This window comes from Falco rusticolus, chromosome 8 (assembly GCF_015220075.1).
Source record: "Falco rusticolus isolate bFalRus1 chromosome 8, bFalRus1.pri, whole genome shotgun sequence".
Lineage (NCBI taxonomy): Eukaryota > Metazoa > Chordata > Aves > Falconiformes > Falconidae > Falco > Falco rusticolus.
The window spans coordinates 37,127,236-37,143,730 of NC_051194.1; the positions used below are offsets into that span (position 1 = coordinate 37,127,236).

Genomic DNA, 16,495 nt, shown 5'->3' on the forward strand with positions numbered 1-16,495 from the left:
GTCCACTAAAGAGTGTTAATGTCAAAAAGGCAAACTTCAGATATAAAAGCTTTCCATCCCCTGGGTCAGCTTTGTAGCTTTCTGATCTCAGGCCAAAGATCAGAGCACTCTCAAATTAACAGGATCTCACAAATGTGGAAGAAAAGGGCAGATATTTACAAGAAGCTTTATATTCTGAGTAGAAAGTTCTAAGAACACTTGAGAACTGCTGTTACACCTGCTGAGAGTAAATCACAGCTTTGGACAATGGTACGCTTTCACAGGTTTGTTCATTGGAATATAAATGTTGACAAGCTGAGTCACCACATCCTTTTGATGTGGTCTTCTTTTCTATATGGAAATAACAATGTTTTCAGTAATTATTGAAATCTCAGGCTATCCTCTTATTCAGTGGATTTCTGTGACAGATTTGCTGTTCATTGGCACCAGCGCATTCTTGTAACAAAAAAAAAACAACCACCAACAACCCACCACCAAAAAAATCACCTGTGATTTAAAGAAAAATGTATATTATAAGATATAGTGATGGATACCTTCACTTTCTAGATGCAAACGTTATGACTCGCCTAAATGGCATGGACTATGACAAAGCCAGAATCTGGGAACATTCATTCCTTAAGCATAAGACCATTTTTCTTTACCTAATTTTTGTTGGTAATTGGCTTTGTCTGATATTCTTTGATGCTCTTGAAACAAGTATTGCTTGTGTATATTAGTTTACTGGAGCTGCAGTATTTGAAATTCATGTTATGGCTTCATGAGCCCAGGCGTCACGTGATCACTCTGTTCCTCAAATTTGACTGCTACTGCATTATTGTGAATAGGAGCTAATGGCAGACATGCTTGTTTCAGGAAAAAAAAAAGGGCCCACTATTGAATTGGAGTTTCCTGAGAGCCCCTTGTGTTACTCAGAATCAGACTTGACCACTTTTTGTGAGACAAGGTTACATGTGCAGACTGTATCATAAAAGGAAGCTCTATAAATACACTGATTGAGTAATACTTTTATGTCAAGGTTTACAGACATAAGAAAGAACACTTACGTAGTTTACAGTCATTTAAGAAGAGTTCATGGTTAGCTTAACTATTGATGTTTATTTGCAGTATACCAAGGAAAGAAAAAGGAACCTTGTGCGGTTAAGTACTTTCTCTAGCGTCTTATATCTTGAAAAATATGCCATGCCTCCATGCCTTTCAGCTGACAGATGGAGTTCACAGCTGTGCATGTGATGTAGCTAGTCTCTAGGAAAAAGAAGAAGAAAAAAAGGAGGGAAAAAAAAAAGAAAAAAGCATGTATTTTTACAGATAAATGGTTCATCTTTCTAAGAATCACTTACTAAGATATTCGTGGTAGTGGAACCTAGTAGTGCGTGGTAGTCCCGGTGAGATGCTGTGTGTAGAAACTCTTGATATGGACATATTCTCTATCTCTTCCAAATCTGTAGCCATACTCTGCATTACTACATTTCTTGTGGTTGGTTGGTTGGTTGGTTGTTTTGGGGGGGGGGGGGGGATGTGGAGAGGGTGTTGGGGTTTTTTTCCCCTCGCAGAAGCTCCTCCTTCTCCCATACGCAAGCATCTTATTGAACTTTAAAGGTGGAAGGTTAATTTCCACAGTAAGTCTAAATATTTTTTTTTCCTCTTTGCAAAGGAGAATTGTAGCTACAGAAGGCAGGGGAAAAACAGATGAAGTGGAAGGCATCAGTTGTCACTCCTGAGCACTGTTAGAGGCATGGTACAAAATGCATGGTTTACGTCTTTAAAACAAAGTACGCCATTAAGTGGATAATGCGAAGAGGACTTTTATCTAGCCTATAAATACCAGTGAATCTTCTCAACTTCAAATCCCTGTACGAAGACAATTTACAATTGCAATCAAAATGATGCACACAATTTAACTTCAGCACCATCTGTAACTCGGCTGGTATTTTAATAATGAATAAAATTATGTCTTGGCAACAAAAGCCCCATTTAAATAAAATACCTTTAAGTTCCAAGTGAGGCCTCCAACAGCAAGCTACAAGGCCCCTAATTTACCCTGAAATTTCCTTCATGTTTACTATAAAATAGATATATCTACACTTAAATAGCAAGCTGTGGCCAAAGGGTCTGTGTAATTCTGTGAAGCCCTTTGTTAAACTACCTCTGAAGCTCGGGGATGTGGTTCAGGCAGGGGTCTGCACAGCTGCTCGCAAGCCCTCCTGCCCTTGTTGTACAACTTGTATCTCGTTCAGCAGAGACCTGTGAGCAAGGTCTGATCTGGGAGCTCTTTGCTATTGTACCAGGCCCTGTGTACTTGAAGAGCAGGAGGCAGTTATCTTCCCTTAAAAAGCCTTTTATTACTGTGGGATGATGCAGGAGGCATGTCACTTATCCTGTTTTGAATTCATCTTTTGGACTCTGTTATGAGACCAACGTATACCAGTTTCTGGGTTATAATTTTCTCTTCTTTTTTACCTTTTCCAATGTGTATATTTTGCAAAGAGGAGGTTATTTTTGCTCTGTTAATAGTTTGTGTGCTAAGAACTGTTCCCTAACCTTCCTTCAGTTGCATTGTTGAGCGATACTAGTTCCATGATCCTAATCTGGGTGCTGCAGTCTTCTGGTATTTATAACTATTTTACGATGCTTATGGTTGCTAATAGAGTAGCTGCAGCATAGACCACAGTCTTACTGGGGCCTGTCAAATACTGTCCACATACAGTGATATGAGATCATTAGTGTTAAGTATGATACTACTTATCATACTGATCAGTGATCTTAACTAACAATATACCACCACATAGAGGTGAGCGAGCTTCACAGTCAAATATTTTCTGTACATTTTTCTCTGTGAGGGTACAGTGCTACTAAAAACAGTTCAAATCTGATATATGGGAGATCTGTGGAGCTCAAGGATTGGTGATTTTTCATTCATTGCATCCTCTTTTCAAAGCTTTCATTAAGAAAACATTAGTGACCTTTATGGATGGCCTTCAGAAGTGGAAATCAATGTGTTTTGTCCCACTGATCCTTCCACTAGAGAAGGGAAATAGCAGCAGGACAGGTTTATTAACGCATCTCAGTCATGGCTGATAAGGACCATGCCTGTGTTCCAGGGACTGATCCTCTTCAAAGGACAGGGTGAAAGAAACACTAGTGTGATCACAATGGGTTTTGGGGGTTTGTGGTTTTCTAAATACCTTCGAATTCCACTAATCGGAAATCTAAATTTATGTTGGTTGCTGCCACTGAATGTTGCCTCAAGCTTGAAGAAAGCTATAAACTGGATCATGCGATGCCTAACAACACTGATGTAAAACATGTATTAGAAGAATTAGGAAAGTTGGGCTGAATCTCTTAAGTTCGATGCAAACTCAATTTTGGCAATATTTTAGCTGTGTTTCAGAAGCCTTCCATGCTTCAGAAGAATTTGGAATCCCGTCTCTCTAGGACTTGGATACGTTTTTCTCAGTTATTTTTTTCGTACTTGTCACAGGCACTGAAGGTCTTCACAAAATACAGAGCTTAATTAAATACATGGGCGAAAGGCCTTTTGTGAAGTTCCCTTTTTTTTTTTTAACTATTAGCTAAAGCTGGTATCTGGCATGTTTTGAAGGAACCCAATAGTTCTAGTGTATAAATCTCACTTAGATGTTTTTGCATGAACAATTATATTTGTGTTTTTAAATAAAATGTCTTGGAGAAAATTAAAATACACAGGGAAAGGGGGAGAGAAAATTTCCGTTTTTACTTGGAGGGCAATTAAAGCTACAAGAAAAGAATCAAAACCAATAAACCAAATGATTTCATAATAGTGAGTTTCTCATTTCTTTTTTGTTAATTTATAATTTTTTCTAAAAATAAAAGATGAAGAAAAATCCAGTTGATTCGAGTAAATAATGTGTGACACTGTAAATGCTATCCATAATTGCCTGTTTCTCAGAAGTCAGCTTAGTCAAGGTCAGCATCCATTTCTCAAATGCAAGTCAACATCTGTATTGTTACGTGATTTGCATGAAGTAGGTGGTTTATAGATACAATTAGACACACTTTTTTTGTGCTAGTTATCTGGTCATCAAGGAAACAGGAGAAAATGACTGGCTAGTGAATGCTTTTCTTTGTGAGTGTCCTGTTGTTTTAAGTGATTCTGTAGTATAGAATTTTTATTTGTTAAATGCAATGTTCTTAATAGACATATAATGCAGTTGACTTAAAGAAACAAAGTTCTTGTTCTGACAGGCAAACAGCCAAAGCAAAAGGAGTAGGGCCAGGAACTAGAAACATGGAGCACTTGCAATAAACGTCTGTTTCTGTCACACCGAGTGAGGGATGTGAAACCTTTTGAAATGTGTGTGCTGGGATTGTATAGTGGGAATCAGGATACACACAGGTTTTGCTTTTGCTTGTACTGTAGGTCTTCTCTGACATTGTATAAGCGCAAAATGTTTCATCTCTTTTCTGGTCAGCACCCAGCACAAAAAGAAATATGATAATATCCTTTCTTAGAGAGTTTTGTAAGCTGGAGAGGTGTGTGTTGAGTGGTTGGTTTGGTTTGTTTGGTTGGTTTGGGAGGGATTATGATTATTTTGTCTAATTCTGCCTTCTCATGGAAGCAGAGCCTATGGGATGTTTGTCGCTGTATGTGCACATCCTACCTTTTTGAATACTGTGGCCTATTTCAGTTCAATTTTACAAACAGATATCAATCTCACATCTGTACAGTTTGTGTGTAGTGTCTCTGACAAGGGATGCATCACAGCTGTTCTACATATGATCTGGATTGTTGTGCATATACAAGTTGACTAATACATCCCAAGCACTTTACTGTACTTTGAAATTTCATTTGGCGTGTAAAGGCTGTGCCGCGTCCTGCACTGTAGGTCTGTGAATGTAGAGCTGTTAGGTGCAACCTCCAATCTTGCAAAGTTAGTTTTGACTGAGGGAAAAGCAGAAGAGTGACCTTGCATCTCATAAAAATATCCATTCAAAAACCAGCTTCACTTGGAGGAAATTCCTGCTTGCACTCTAATCAGTCATTAACACTCTTATCCATTGGAAGTTGGACTGTGCTCTCAGAACTATCTTCAAATTGTTAATGCAGTCCTAAATCCTTATAATTACATGCTTTTGTAGTTAGATATGAATTCAGGGAAGGGTTCCTGGCAGTAAGTGGGCTTTTTGTAGAGCAAACCAAGTAAGGACCCCAGAATTTGGTGTGAAAATGATGTCGTAGTGCTGTAGCAGCAGAGATCTATGTGAGTATGTCTGGGAACAAAAGCAAAGGATGTGGAAATGTAGGCAAAGCATCTGGTAGTTATTGCTAATTGTCACTTCCCAGGCTGGAGCCTACAGAGATTCCAGGGAAAACCTTTCATGCATTGTTCTGAAATAGGTTACACTTGCTGCTGTGCTGAGACACTTGGTGTCCCGTAGGTATCCAATCTTACCCTTGGGCTACAGTGAGAACCCAGAGATTGTCACTGTGACTCTTGTCATGGACAACTTGTGCATCACAGACTGGTGCGCTGTGTTCTCTTGTGGTCCAGGAGCAACCACAAGGAACTGAAGACAGCCAGTATCTAGACACTATTTACATTGAAATCTTTGCATTCATTTATTTCCACCTTTGGGTTTTAAGTGGTGCTAAATAGTCATGCAGAGCTGCCACTAAGAGCTTGAGCGTCTCTTTGAGAGGTTCCCAGCCCCTCCACTGCTTTTTATAGAATGCAGAAGTTTGTGTTTGGTGCCCTGATGAACTTACCATTTGAGATCTTTATTTAAATCACTGCTCAGGTCACAAGTGACAGTAAATTTAAGAGCCTTGTTTTAATTTACAGATTTTTTTTTTTTAAAGTCCAGACAGAGCAATTGTGGCCTGACCTCATGCCGTGCTAGGTGGCACAGTGCCCCACAGACCCTTATGCATTGCAGTCAGCAGTTCTCTTTGAGACTCAAAGGCAGTAAGTGATAAATAATCTGCTCAGAACCTTGGTAACTTGCTTTGTTGGCTGCTTATCCTCATGGTTAAAACATCAGTAGCATACTTGTCCTTAATTTTTCTAACTTGCAGATCTTGTCAGGCCTTTTTGCTGATGGTAACTGAAGAGTTGGAAAATATTTTGTACTGAAGGTTGCTTTTTGAGATACATCAATTAATGCACTGATATGACATACACTGATTACACTTTTTTTTTTCACATAGAGCTGGATTTTGGTTACAGAAGTATCTGTGCTGTTCTAGAGAGTCATTTTGGAATGAGACGAAAAATATTTTGATGTAATCTGGCTTGCTATGGGAAAGGCACCACCCAGTTTTGAACATTTAAATTTGCTGTCATCACTACAAAGTAATTTTCTGTTTTATTACTTGTCTTTTGTAGCCCTGAAGTAACTACTTCCTCCCTACCCCCCACCGTCCTTGCAAACTGTATATTTACTCTGTGAATGTGAGAATACTGTGTGCCTGAGATCCTGCTAACCTGCAGGACTCTTCCAATAACTGCATCCATTTTTGCTCCATGGGAGATTCCATTAAAAATGAGAGGGGGTGGTGGTGGTATTGTTATTATTATGCCCTACTGAAACCCTGCATTATGTTTTTGAGCGTGTATGTGACAGCACTGTAATGAGCAAACTTACTTTACCTAATTCTATCCTTACTCAAACATTATGGGATCAAAAATTTAACTTGTTAGTCTAGTCCATCTGTCCTCAGATGAAGATATGAAAGTCAAAGGGGAAAGACATAGCAGACTACTCATTTGAGTGAACAAAAGTAATTTGACTGCATATATGTGTGTGAGCTTGGGGAAGAAATGAAGGAAGTGTTCAGGTTTTGTAATCAAAAGGCAGCATAGGACTCTTGTAAAGCACAAGACATGCTTTTGCATGTTGCAGAAGCCCAGGTGGCATATCCCTGTGTGTCACTTCCCTATAGAAGTATGAAATTGTTACTCCTATATTACATATCTACTCTGTGGAGAGACTTTACCAAACGTACCACCTGGGCTGTTCTCTAAAGTCTGCCAGGGCATTGCTACGTTCTTCCAGTGGCATTTGCAGGAGTCATTATCCTCTTTAACTGGAGGATAGATCATCAAATTCCATTTGCTGAAAGGAAAACATTTTCCAGCTTTTCAAGTATTTGATGTCTTAACAACAGTTCCCATCCAGTTGCCATCCCATCAGACTGTCATTCTGGAGGGTCAATACCAGGCACACATGTGAATTCAAGTACAAGTATGCTCTTCCTCCAATCTCTGTCTACTAAGTAAAAACAAACATCACCTCAAGATAGCACAGATTGGTGTATTTGTTGCTCATGTGATGATCTCTGTATGTTCTGTTTTTTTTGCTTTTTTTTAGATAATTGTGATGATGCATTGGTATCTCCCTTACCTTCAACAGCCCTTACCAGTTCCTCTGAGCTCTTCAGTTCTCACAGTCCCAGCTTTGCAAAGCTCAACAGGCGAGATGGTAAGGTTGCAGTATGAAATGCTTTAAACTGTTCTTTTTAATCACATTTACAAAGAATAACTTCTTATGCTGTTTGTATGCAGTGCGTTCAGAGCCAAGTTGAACAGAGCTGTTAATTTATGCTTCTGAGAGCGCTCCATTTAGGAGCAATTCCTTCCTTTATTATAGAAAACTATTAAATTTTAAGTTCTCCTCTTGTAGAAATATGTTCAGATAGCCTTTTTGCTTTTGAAGAGTTCCCATAATCTTTAGAGCTTGAATATCATTAGGATTGAGGCCCTATTCTAAAATGTAGATGTTTTTTAAAGCTACTAACAACTGGATATTAAAGTCCCAGTGGAATTCAGTGATTACACAACTCTGCAGAAATAGTGAAAATGAATGAAAAAATTTTGCAGACGTTTGCTGAGAAGAATGTTTGAGGCCCAGATAATGAATGCACACATGGGGTGAAACTATTAAGTAGTTGGCAGTTTCTAGGACATCATTTGACACTGCGTTGTAAATTTGGGTTGCTGGCTCCCATCTTATTCCCAAGTAAGAACCTTTAAAAGAGGATAGCCCTGTATTATTACATTACATATGACTTTCATTATAAGAAACACTAGAAAGTATACTACTAGAAAAAAGATTTTACTAAAAAAGAAATTAGTTTTCCTGCTTAAACAATCTCTGAAATGCCTGTTTTCGTCAAAGACTGATAAATCTATAGAAAGACAGTAAAGGGCACTCTCTTAGATGCCTGACATAAATGATAAGATTTTGCTAGGTCATTCAAGTGTTAGATAGAAGTTACTATATCATGTTTAAGTTCCTGAACCAGTTTCTTAGCAAATAAAAGGTCATACAGTGTCTGCTCAACATAAAGTTGTAAACATTGAGCATGATGTTTGAGTTTGTCCTGCCTTTGTCTCCATCTGCTAGCTGGGTTGGTGAATAGACATGCTTATGTGATCTTGCAAATTGCTTTAATGACTAATTTTATATGCAGAAAAGAGGAAGAGACTCAAAGACAATATTATTGCAAGTCAAGCTCTGGCTGTATTGTATTTTAAAGTGATATTAACAGTATCTAAAATAAATTGACAATGATTGCAATTTAAGGACAGAAAATGAAACAGGTCTTATTTAGCTGTGCTAAAGTAGATTTCCCATGCACTGGGGGATAAGGTATTCTAGTTCTTTAGACATATAGTAGTGCGTTGCTAAGATCCATTTTGTCCTTAGGCACAAATCACAGGAACAAGAAGACAGAGTAGAAAAACTGAGCTCTGAGCTAGAAAGTTTTTTCACCAGCTTTTATTTCATGTTTTGAAGGTTTCTGTGATAACTGTTGAACTAAGCCCAACACAGAGACCTAGTACCTAAATTCTACTTTGCTTAATTCTTTTGTTGCACAGACTTTTGTAGAAAGGTGCAGATGTAGTGCCAGCAGAATTCATATGGGTACTTCATCTTGGAGGAGCAAGCAGTGGTAGATGGTGTTGAAGGAACTTGTTTTGACTGGCACTTGAATGCAGTGCCAGTAGATACCTTTACAAGAAATAATATTCACTGACAAGGACTGTGCCTTGGCTTTCTAATAATGTTGGAGTGTTTTGATGAGTTGGTTTAGCTTTGTTTGTAATGATAAGACAGTGCTTCAAGTAACAGTGCCTCCAGGTGGAAAGCCAGATAAATATATTTGCTAATGTAAACATGAGTGCAACAGATGAAAATGAATTTAGAAAATACAATCCAGAGCTACATCAATAGAAAGTTCTAATTTATCAAGTTGATTCAGTAATAGATAATAACTAAAAGGCTGTTGTTTAAAACAAGGCCTGCAGCAGAAATGTGCCACTAAAAAAACAAACCACGCGAACTTACCATGAGCAAAGCTTTGTGTGAACTGCTTAGAGTGCTCAATTAAAATGCTGATAAATCTGTACTGGTAATAGTAAAGCAGTTAGTATAGTTCTGATAAATATGATTCTGAGGTATGAAATACAATACCCATGAGAGGGATTAATCGGCTTTTTGTTTACAGTAAATAAATAATGGAAAAGAATAAGAAAATTGCTACAATGTGACTGTATCAACTAAGCAAGCTTTTTCAGTTCTCTATTAACTCTCAGCCTGAGTACTCACTATAGGCAATTATGTCGAGGAATACAAAACATATATAACGTCAAAAAGAATTGGGTTTATGGCCAAGAAGTGTTTGATCTAGGCATTAAAGTAAAATTTTGCAGCAGGGAAGCACTTAGTTGCTGCAGGAAGTCCAAGAGTTTGTAGCACAATATAAAGCCAGTTGAGCTGTTTGGAAGGCACTGTAGGGTGGAAACAAGCATTTCCTTTGCTTCGTATTAATAAGCTACGAATAAGTACAGGCATCCTGAGCAGCCCTGTAGAACATCAAGGAGCACTGACTGCATAACACTGGGCTTAAGTGCAGTTTTTTGGAACAACTATGGCAAAATGTACAAATGGTCTGAAAATAATAATAATAAAAAAAAGTATTTGATCATATTTCTCGGAGTCATATGGGTCTCCAACTGAGAAACCATCTGATCTTTGTTCTCCTCATATTTCTAGCACTATGATTTGTTGCCATGGAGAATATGAGCAATATATCAGATTCCTGTTGTACTGTTTCTCTACTAGGGCATTTTGTCCATACCATGTTGAACCTCTCCTTTGAAATGATCCACAGAAAATGTGAAATCTGTGAACTGGGGAATGACGGTGTAGCACGATGCACAGAATCCTGTCTATACCAGTGGGAATCTGCTGGGCAGAATGGGAAAATTGTATGTTCCTCAGACATGATGTTATACAGTGCCAAATGAGTTGACTATTGAGCATCCTCTCTTTCTCTTATTTTCTTGCAAGTGGCAATGTGGTGTCTTCATACATTAGTTCTTTCCAGGCTATCTAAAAACAAGTGTGGGTGTAATCAGAGCCACATTTTGTCTGTTTTATGTTTATGCTACGCTGTTTAATAAAAGATGTATGGTCCTCTTCAACTTCCTTGTGCCCAACTGCGGGAAAATAGTGTCAGGGTTGTGGTTGTTATCTGTTCAAAGGAATTGATGTCATGGAAATTGTCTCTTCAGTAGCCCTTGCTGCCTGTTAAAGCCTTCACATGCTACCTTCTTGTCCCTTGTCTTGGGTCTGCCCTCACAACTGTTCCCCAGGGTGAGCACCACTGGTGGGTAGAGGAGAAAATGGCTGTAAAAGAGTTGTTACACTGTGGATGTGTTTTTTTGTTGCTTAGAAAAGTATGGGGTAGGGTGTTGACACATTCTAAGGAATGATGTGCATGAAAGCAATGTGCACAGATTGCTCTGGAAGAAGCTGCCAGTATCCCTTGTGCCACCTGCTCAGTACCACAGAGCAAATATGGAGGAAAAAGAACATCTATTGATTTCTGGCACTCACAGAAGTATTTGTTGAGAATTTGGGATACCCATAAATTAAGCAGAAGTTATGTGTTTGCTTTACTAGGAAAAGTGAGAGAGGCTAAATGGCAAAAGCTTTAGTTCTGCCCTCAGTCACACAGCCAATGTTGCTTTTCTGTTGCAGGGATTTTAACTGCTGTTCTTACAAGTCAGTAGAATTACTGTCCATCTGTGGAAGTGGTAATAGTGGAAGGTTTGGAAGAAGGAAATACAGTGGGTTTTTCCCACATGGGAAAAGGTGTATGAAGCAGCTGCTGTTCTGTAAAGACATGGTCTGTTACCAATAACATCTTTCTTGCAAGACCAGCTTCTGGAGAGGTGATGTTACGAGCAGGTGTCACTGCTGTGTCATGCAGTGCTTACAACTAAAGAGTGACATTCCCAACAGACGAATGTGCTCATGTGAAGAGATATGCACTTCAGAGATGCTGTGTAATTTGCAATTTGAGAGCTCAAGGTCACTATAGAACTCCTAAATTTCCATTTAGTATGTATTGTTTATTAGACTTACTTCAAAAATACAAGCCTGTTGTGTCATACTCAAACTGGAAAACAGCAGTGCATAGTAAAGCCAAATACTTTTGTGGAAAACTCATCACCTTTCTGCCACTTCTAGCAGCAGAAGGGACAGAGCATAAAGTAGATACAGTGGGTGCTAGTTAATGGTGTTTTAACAAACTGCTGGCAAGTACCTGTGGTAATAAGCTTGGCTTAAGATCTTTATGTATAAACTAGAACAGAGAAAGCAAAGATTTTTTTTCTTTTTTCCTTTTTTAAATGGGAAACTCATCAAACAAATTTCTTGTTTTAACTGATTTTCCTTCATCTGTTTGTTGCTGTTTATGTTGTAGAAAGGCAATAAAGGAAAGACTAAAATGCCCACCTTTCTTTTAATATTTACTGAAAACCTACAGAATGAGCTCTTCGGAGTGTTGAAGGGAACAACTTTATGCCACAGACCTGCCAGAACTTCTATGTCCTGCCAGTTCCTGGAATGAAACTGTAAACAAAGCAGCAACTTGTGTTCAGAGTCTATTTCAGAAAATAGATACTACAGTCCAAAGGAAGTTTTCCTTTAGCTCCCATCTACATTAGTCACAGTTCCATGTAGGAGGCATATGCAGCTTGTTGTCTTTGAATACAGTTATATAGCTTGTATCTTAAAAGCCAGACAGAAATATATTTTATATGGTACTTGGGGAAGAAGAAACATTGTTAGGATTTTTAATGGGAAGTCTTATACAACCTTTATGTAAGTATGGATTTACAAGAGAGCTATGAAGTGGTCGGAGAAGAATTGAGTGATGAAATTCCTAATATTCTCATTAGGTCTTTCATGGCATGCTTATAGGGGAGAGTGTTCTAATTAAAGCAGGTAAAATAATCACAACAAACATGTAGACTTCTGTTGTAATTGAAAAAGGTAAAGCAAAGCACGGCACTAGCAAGCAGTATGCGTTGGTTTGGTTCCAGTTGGTTTGCTTTCCCTCGAGAGTTCTCGTCGAGGAATGAAAACTGAGTCATCCAGGGGAGCGGGGACAATACTCATTTCAAGCTACAGAATAAACACACTTCTGTTTCAGGAATTAGGACTCAGTCCTGTCTTAATGAACTGTAAATAATGAAAAGTCTAATACCTGTTCTTAGAGAAAGGAATTTCAGTTGTGAGTTGAAAAAGACAATGCATTCCAGTTTTTGGTTTTTTTTTTAAGTTATTGAAATTGAGTGCTTTGATATAAACCACATTTATTGATTTTTCAACTTCAGTTTAATTCAATAAACTCTTCATGGAGCAGCTTGGAGAGAGAGCAGTTAATAAGATTAAAATATTAAGGTAAATCTAGCTGTTTATAACTAAAGTTTAGTGATGCTTTTTGTTTGGAAACAATTTGGAATTACTCTTGTGGTTTACATGAGGAATTGTTAATGCTTTGCTCTCAGCTCTGTATTTCCCCTTCCTTCCCGATGTAATTATGTTCACTGTAATCACACAGAAGTACTTTAGTAAACTTTACTAATAATGGTAAAGCAAACAAGATGATGGGTTGCAGAAGCAGTGACAGCATGAAAATTTGCTGCTTTGGAGACTTAGTAACAGGCTTCCGTGTTCTTCATAGCTGCGTTATAAGGCTAAAGTGAATGCTGAATGTATACAGAGATTAAATGTGTGCAAGTAGAAACAAGTTAAAATAAACACAGCCTATAATTTAAGGGTATAAAAGAAAGCAAGAGGACATAAAATAATATATTTCAGCCTGGAAGGATTTGCCTTTAAGCATAAGCTCACATTTACTGTAGTGAGTGAAGTGAAACTCAAGCAGTGGTTGCTGTTCTGTGTTTCATCGCCTTAACTCCGAAAGAATTCAAGGGATCGTACATATACTTGTCCTTTAAAAGTAAAGATGAGTTACAAGCTACCAGCTTCCTTGTGATTATGACTTCTGAAGTCTCTATTCCTGAATGGAGAAGTGGATCAAGGAAGTGGATAGCTTGCGACTTCTATCTGTCCTTACAAAGAGCTTGTTTGTTCTTTTGTTCAAGATAAAATACATGTTCACTTAACAAGCATCTTGTGTAAGGAAGAGACTACTTTCCAGTGTGAAGGCAGTCCTTTTAGTTGTTCAGTCAAATGGTCTCTAGCTTTACAATGTATTATCTGAAGTGCGTTTACAACCTGTAATTAAACTGTTCTTCCAAATACTTAATAGAGCTCAAACCAAGATAATATTTTTGCATGTCTTTCAAAACGTAATAAAAAAGAAAATGTCAAAGCCAATTAGAAATTAGAAATCAGTATTCCCAGATTTGCACAAGCATGTGAGGAGGGGATAGATATGACATTTTTTTGTGACTGAAGATGTGCCAACCTCACTGACATTTGTCCAGCTGATAAAGAATAAATTTCTTTAAAATTTCATAGAAATTCAATATTTCTTATGAACTTCAGGTTGATTAAGAAAACCTAAAGGAAGCACACCTCATGTACCATACTTCCTAATACAAAAATGTGAACAATCAGCTTTATGTATGGGAAGTAGACTCCTCGGTGATGACCTGAAATATCATCATGGCTCTTTCTGAAGTATAATTTCTTGTACTGTCATTGTCACCTAAATTATCTTTACCTAATCTTTCAGGAGCTGGTGGCTGGTCCCCGCTGGACTCAAATGAGCAGCAGTGGCTCCAGGTTGATCTGGGAGATAGAGTGGAGATTGTTGCGGTTGCCACCCAGGGCAGGTATGGGAGCTCTGACTGGGTAACCAGCTATATGTTGATGTTCAGCGACACCGGCCGCAACTGGAAACAGTACAGACAAGATGACACCATCTGGGTAGGTCTGAATTGTGCGTGGTGCCAGATCTTTCTCGTTTCGGTTTATTTTGGCATTTGGAGAAACAGCTTTGGTTTCAGATTAGAGGAGTGCTGTAGTGGTGAGAGTGGATCAGAGTGACTCTACAGGGTGTTTTGATCTAAATGGGTTATGTCATTGACTGTCTGTAATACAAGTTTAGGCCCTCAGGACTACATTGTTTTTCAGACTATGAGGATGCTCAGGGCACTCAAAATGACCTGCATGCTTCTGTGCCTTGGTTGGCTTTGATTCAGGCACACCAGGGTAAATGGGGCTAATCACCTACATACTTTCCTCAGGAAATACAGAAATGAACTGTCTTATGCACACATGCTGGCCAGAACAACAGAACTCGTGCTGGGGGAGGTGGGTGGTAAATTGCTCCTTGGCTGGAGAAGGCTGGAGCTGCAGCAGGAGTTGTGGGATGACTTAGCAGATACACTAAAAGTGCTCAAGGCTTCTCCTAAAATTTTAATGCAGACTTGATGCTTGCTGTGTTGCAAGTTCAATGTGTGGCCGTGCCAGGTGCTGTCAGTAGGACTGTGCGTGGTAGCGGTGCCACCTCAGGTGTGGATGCAGAAGTTTAAAAGTCTTCATTTCACATGGAAAATGTGAATTGTTAGTGAATTGTAAACTGTGCTACGTTTTGTAGTTCTGAGGATCAATAGTCATGGTAGTATAACAGTATGTGGTGGTAAATGAAACATTTCCTTTATGAAAACAAAAGGGAATGTTTTAAGGGTGACCAAGTAGTCTCTGGGTTTGTCTTAAATTTTTCTGTCGTTAACACCCAGGTTAAATGCTGTCTTGCAAAAGCAGATTTTGCTTCTGGAACATAATGACTGCAGATGAGGAGAGTAGTGGTGCAGCAGGATGAGGGGAGGAGGGCTGCTTAATTTTTCTCCTGAGCGTGTTGCAGGCAGTGGGGTTGCATGTACAGGGAGGTTAACTTCTACAGTTTCAAAATCCATTGCATTGCTACTGTCTTTGTTTTAGCATGGTTTGATTTAGGGAAAGCAAATTAAATCCCTCTTCCATTAGAGAGACAACTTTTCCCTGAAAACACTATGTGCTTTGTTAAAATATTATATTAAGACAAATTAATTTATTACATGTCTAACTTTTCAGACCTTTTCCATTCTGTAAACTGTTGACATTTTATTTTCTTTAGTAAATTTTTCTTCTTAAAGGGAAACTTGAAAAGTAGAATTTACCATAGCAAATCTTTATGCCCTAAGGATCCATTTTAGTGAGTTTCTGATCTGGCACCTAATATTGTGCACTAGAGTAAGAACAAACCTAGCAGGCATTTAACATGTAATGAGGATTTATGAAGACCCTGAACTCATCTTGTTATACTAAGTGGTCAGGCATGAAGTTGAGTCAGAGCAGACCCTGACCCAACTTCTAAAGCTTCAGTAGGTCTAGAAGCTTGCTTTCTGCAGGGGTGATTTTTCTACATTTTTCTAATGGAAATAGTCATAGGCTACAGAGGATGGTTTAGTATGTAATTAAGGAAAAATGAAACAGAATTTGGATGTGCAAAAGGTAATACTGAGGAAAGGTTTGAATATTTTTCCCCTCAGATTAGTTTCTAAAAGTCACACTGATCATGTGAGCTAGTAACATAATTCCAGTCCAGAAGAAAGATTTGCTCCATGTTCCCTGACAGAGGACTTGAAGGGATTGTTAGGATGCATCACCATACTTTGCTGTTGGGAGTATGTAATAGTGAAAATCCAGAGTTGGCTTACTTGACATTTCATTACACTCTACAGTCTGCCTAAACTGGCAAGTCTCATTAACACCTAGGAGCTTATATGTCTGCCCATGGAATTAATAAATTTCAAGAATTCCTCCTGTACAATTTTTATTCTGACGAAAGAGAAAGTTGATTCTTTATTCTTGGTTCTTTTGGATTTATTTCATGGAATTAAATTAAATCTTGAGAACCATTCAGAGCACAAAGAGGCAAGTCAAAGAGGCTTTCAGAAGTGTGTACAGAATTATAATTTCAAATGTTGCAGTGTTTCTGTTTTATTGGCAGTTATCTTTTCCTTAGGTTTTCTTTTTATAACACAAAATTAAAATAGAAGTGGGCTGTTGTGGTGGTTTGACCTGGGCTGGTGCCGGGTGCCACCGCAGCCGCTCTGCCTGTCCCCTCAGCTGGGCCGGGGAGGGAAAATGCAGCGAAAGGTTCCTGGGCCGGGATTAGGGCAGGGGGTCGCTCACCAGTGACCGT

General features: G+C 38.6%; 1 protein-coding gene across 1 annotated transcript in view; it reads left to right on the plus strand.

Annotated features, from left to right (window-relative positions):
- The window catches only part of CNTNAP5 (contactin associated protein family member 5), a 295,991-nt gene that overhangs the window by 65,734 nt on the left and 213,762 nt on the right, over positions 1–16,495 (plus strand). The window contains exons 2-3 of the mRNA XM_037398285.1: positions 7,348–7,458; positions 14,039–14,232. Coding sequence (XP_037254182.1) covers positions 7,348–7,458; positions 14,039–14,232 — 305 coding nt within the window. The remainder of the gene's footprint in view (positions 1–7,347; positions 7,459–14,038; positions 14,233–16,495) is intronic.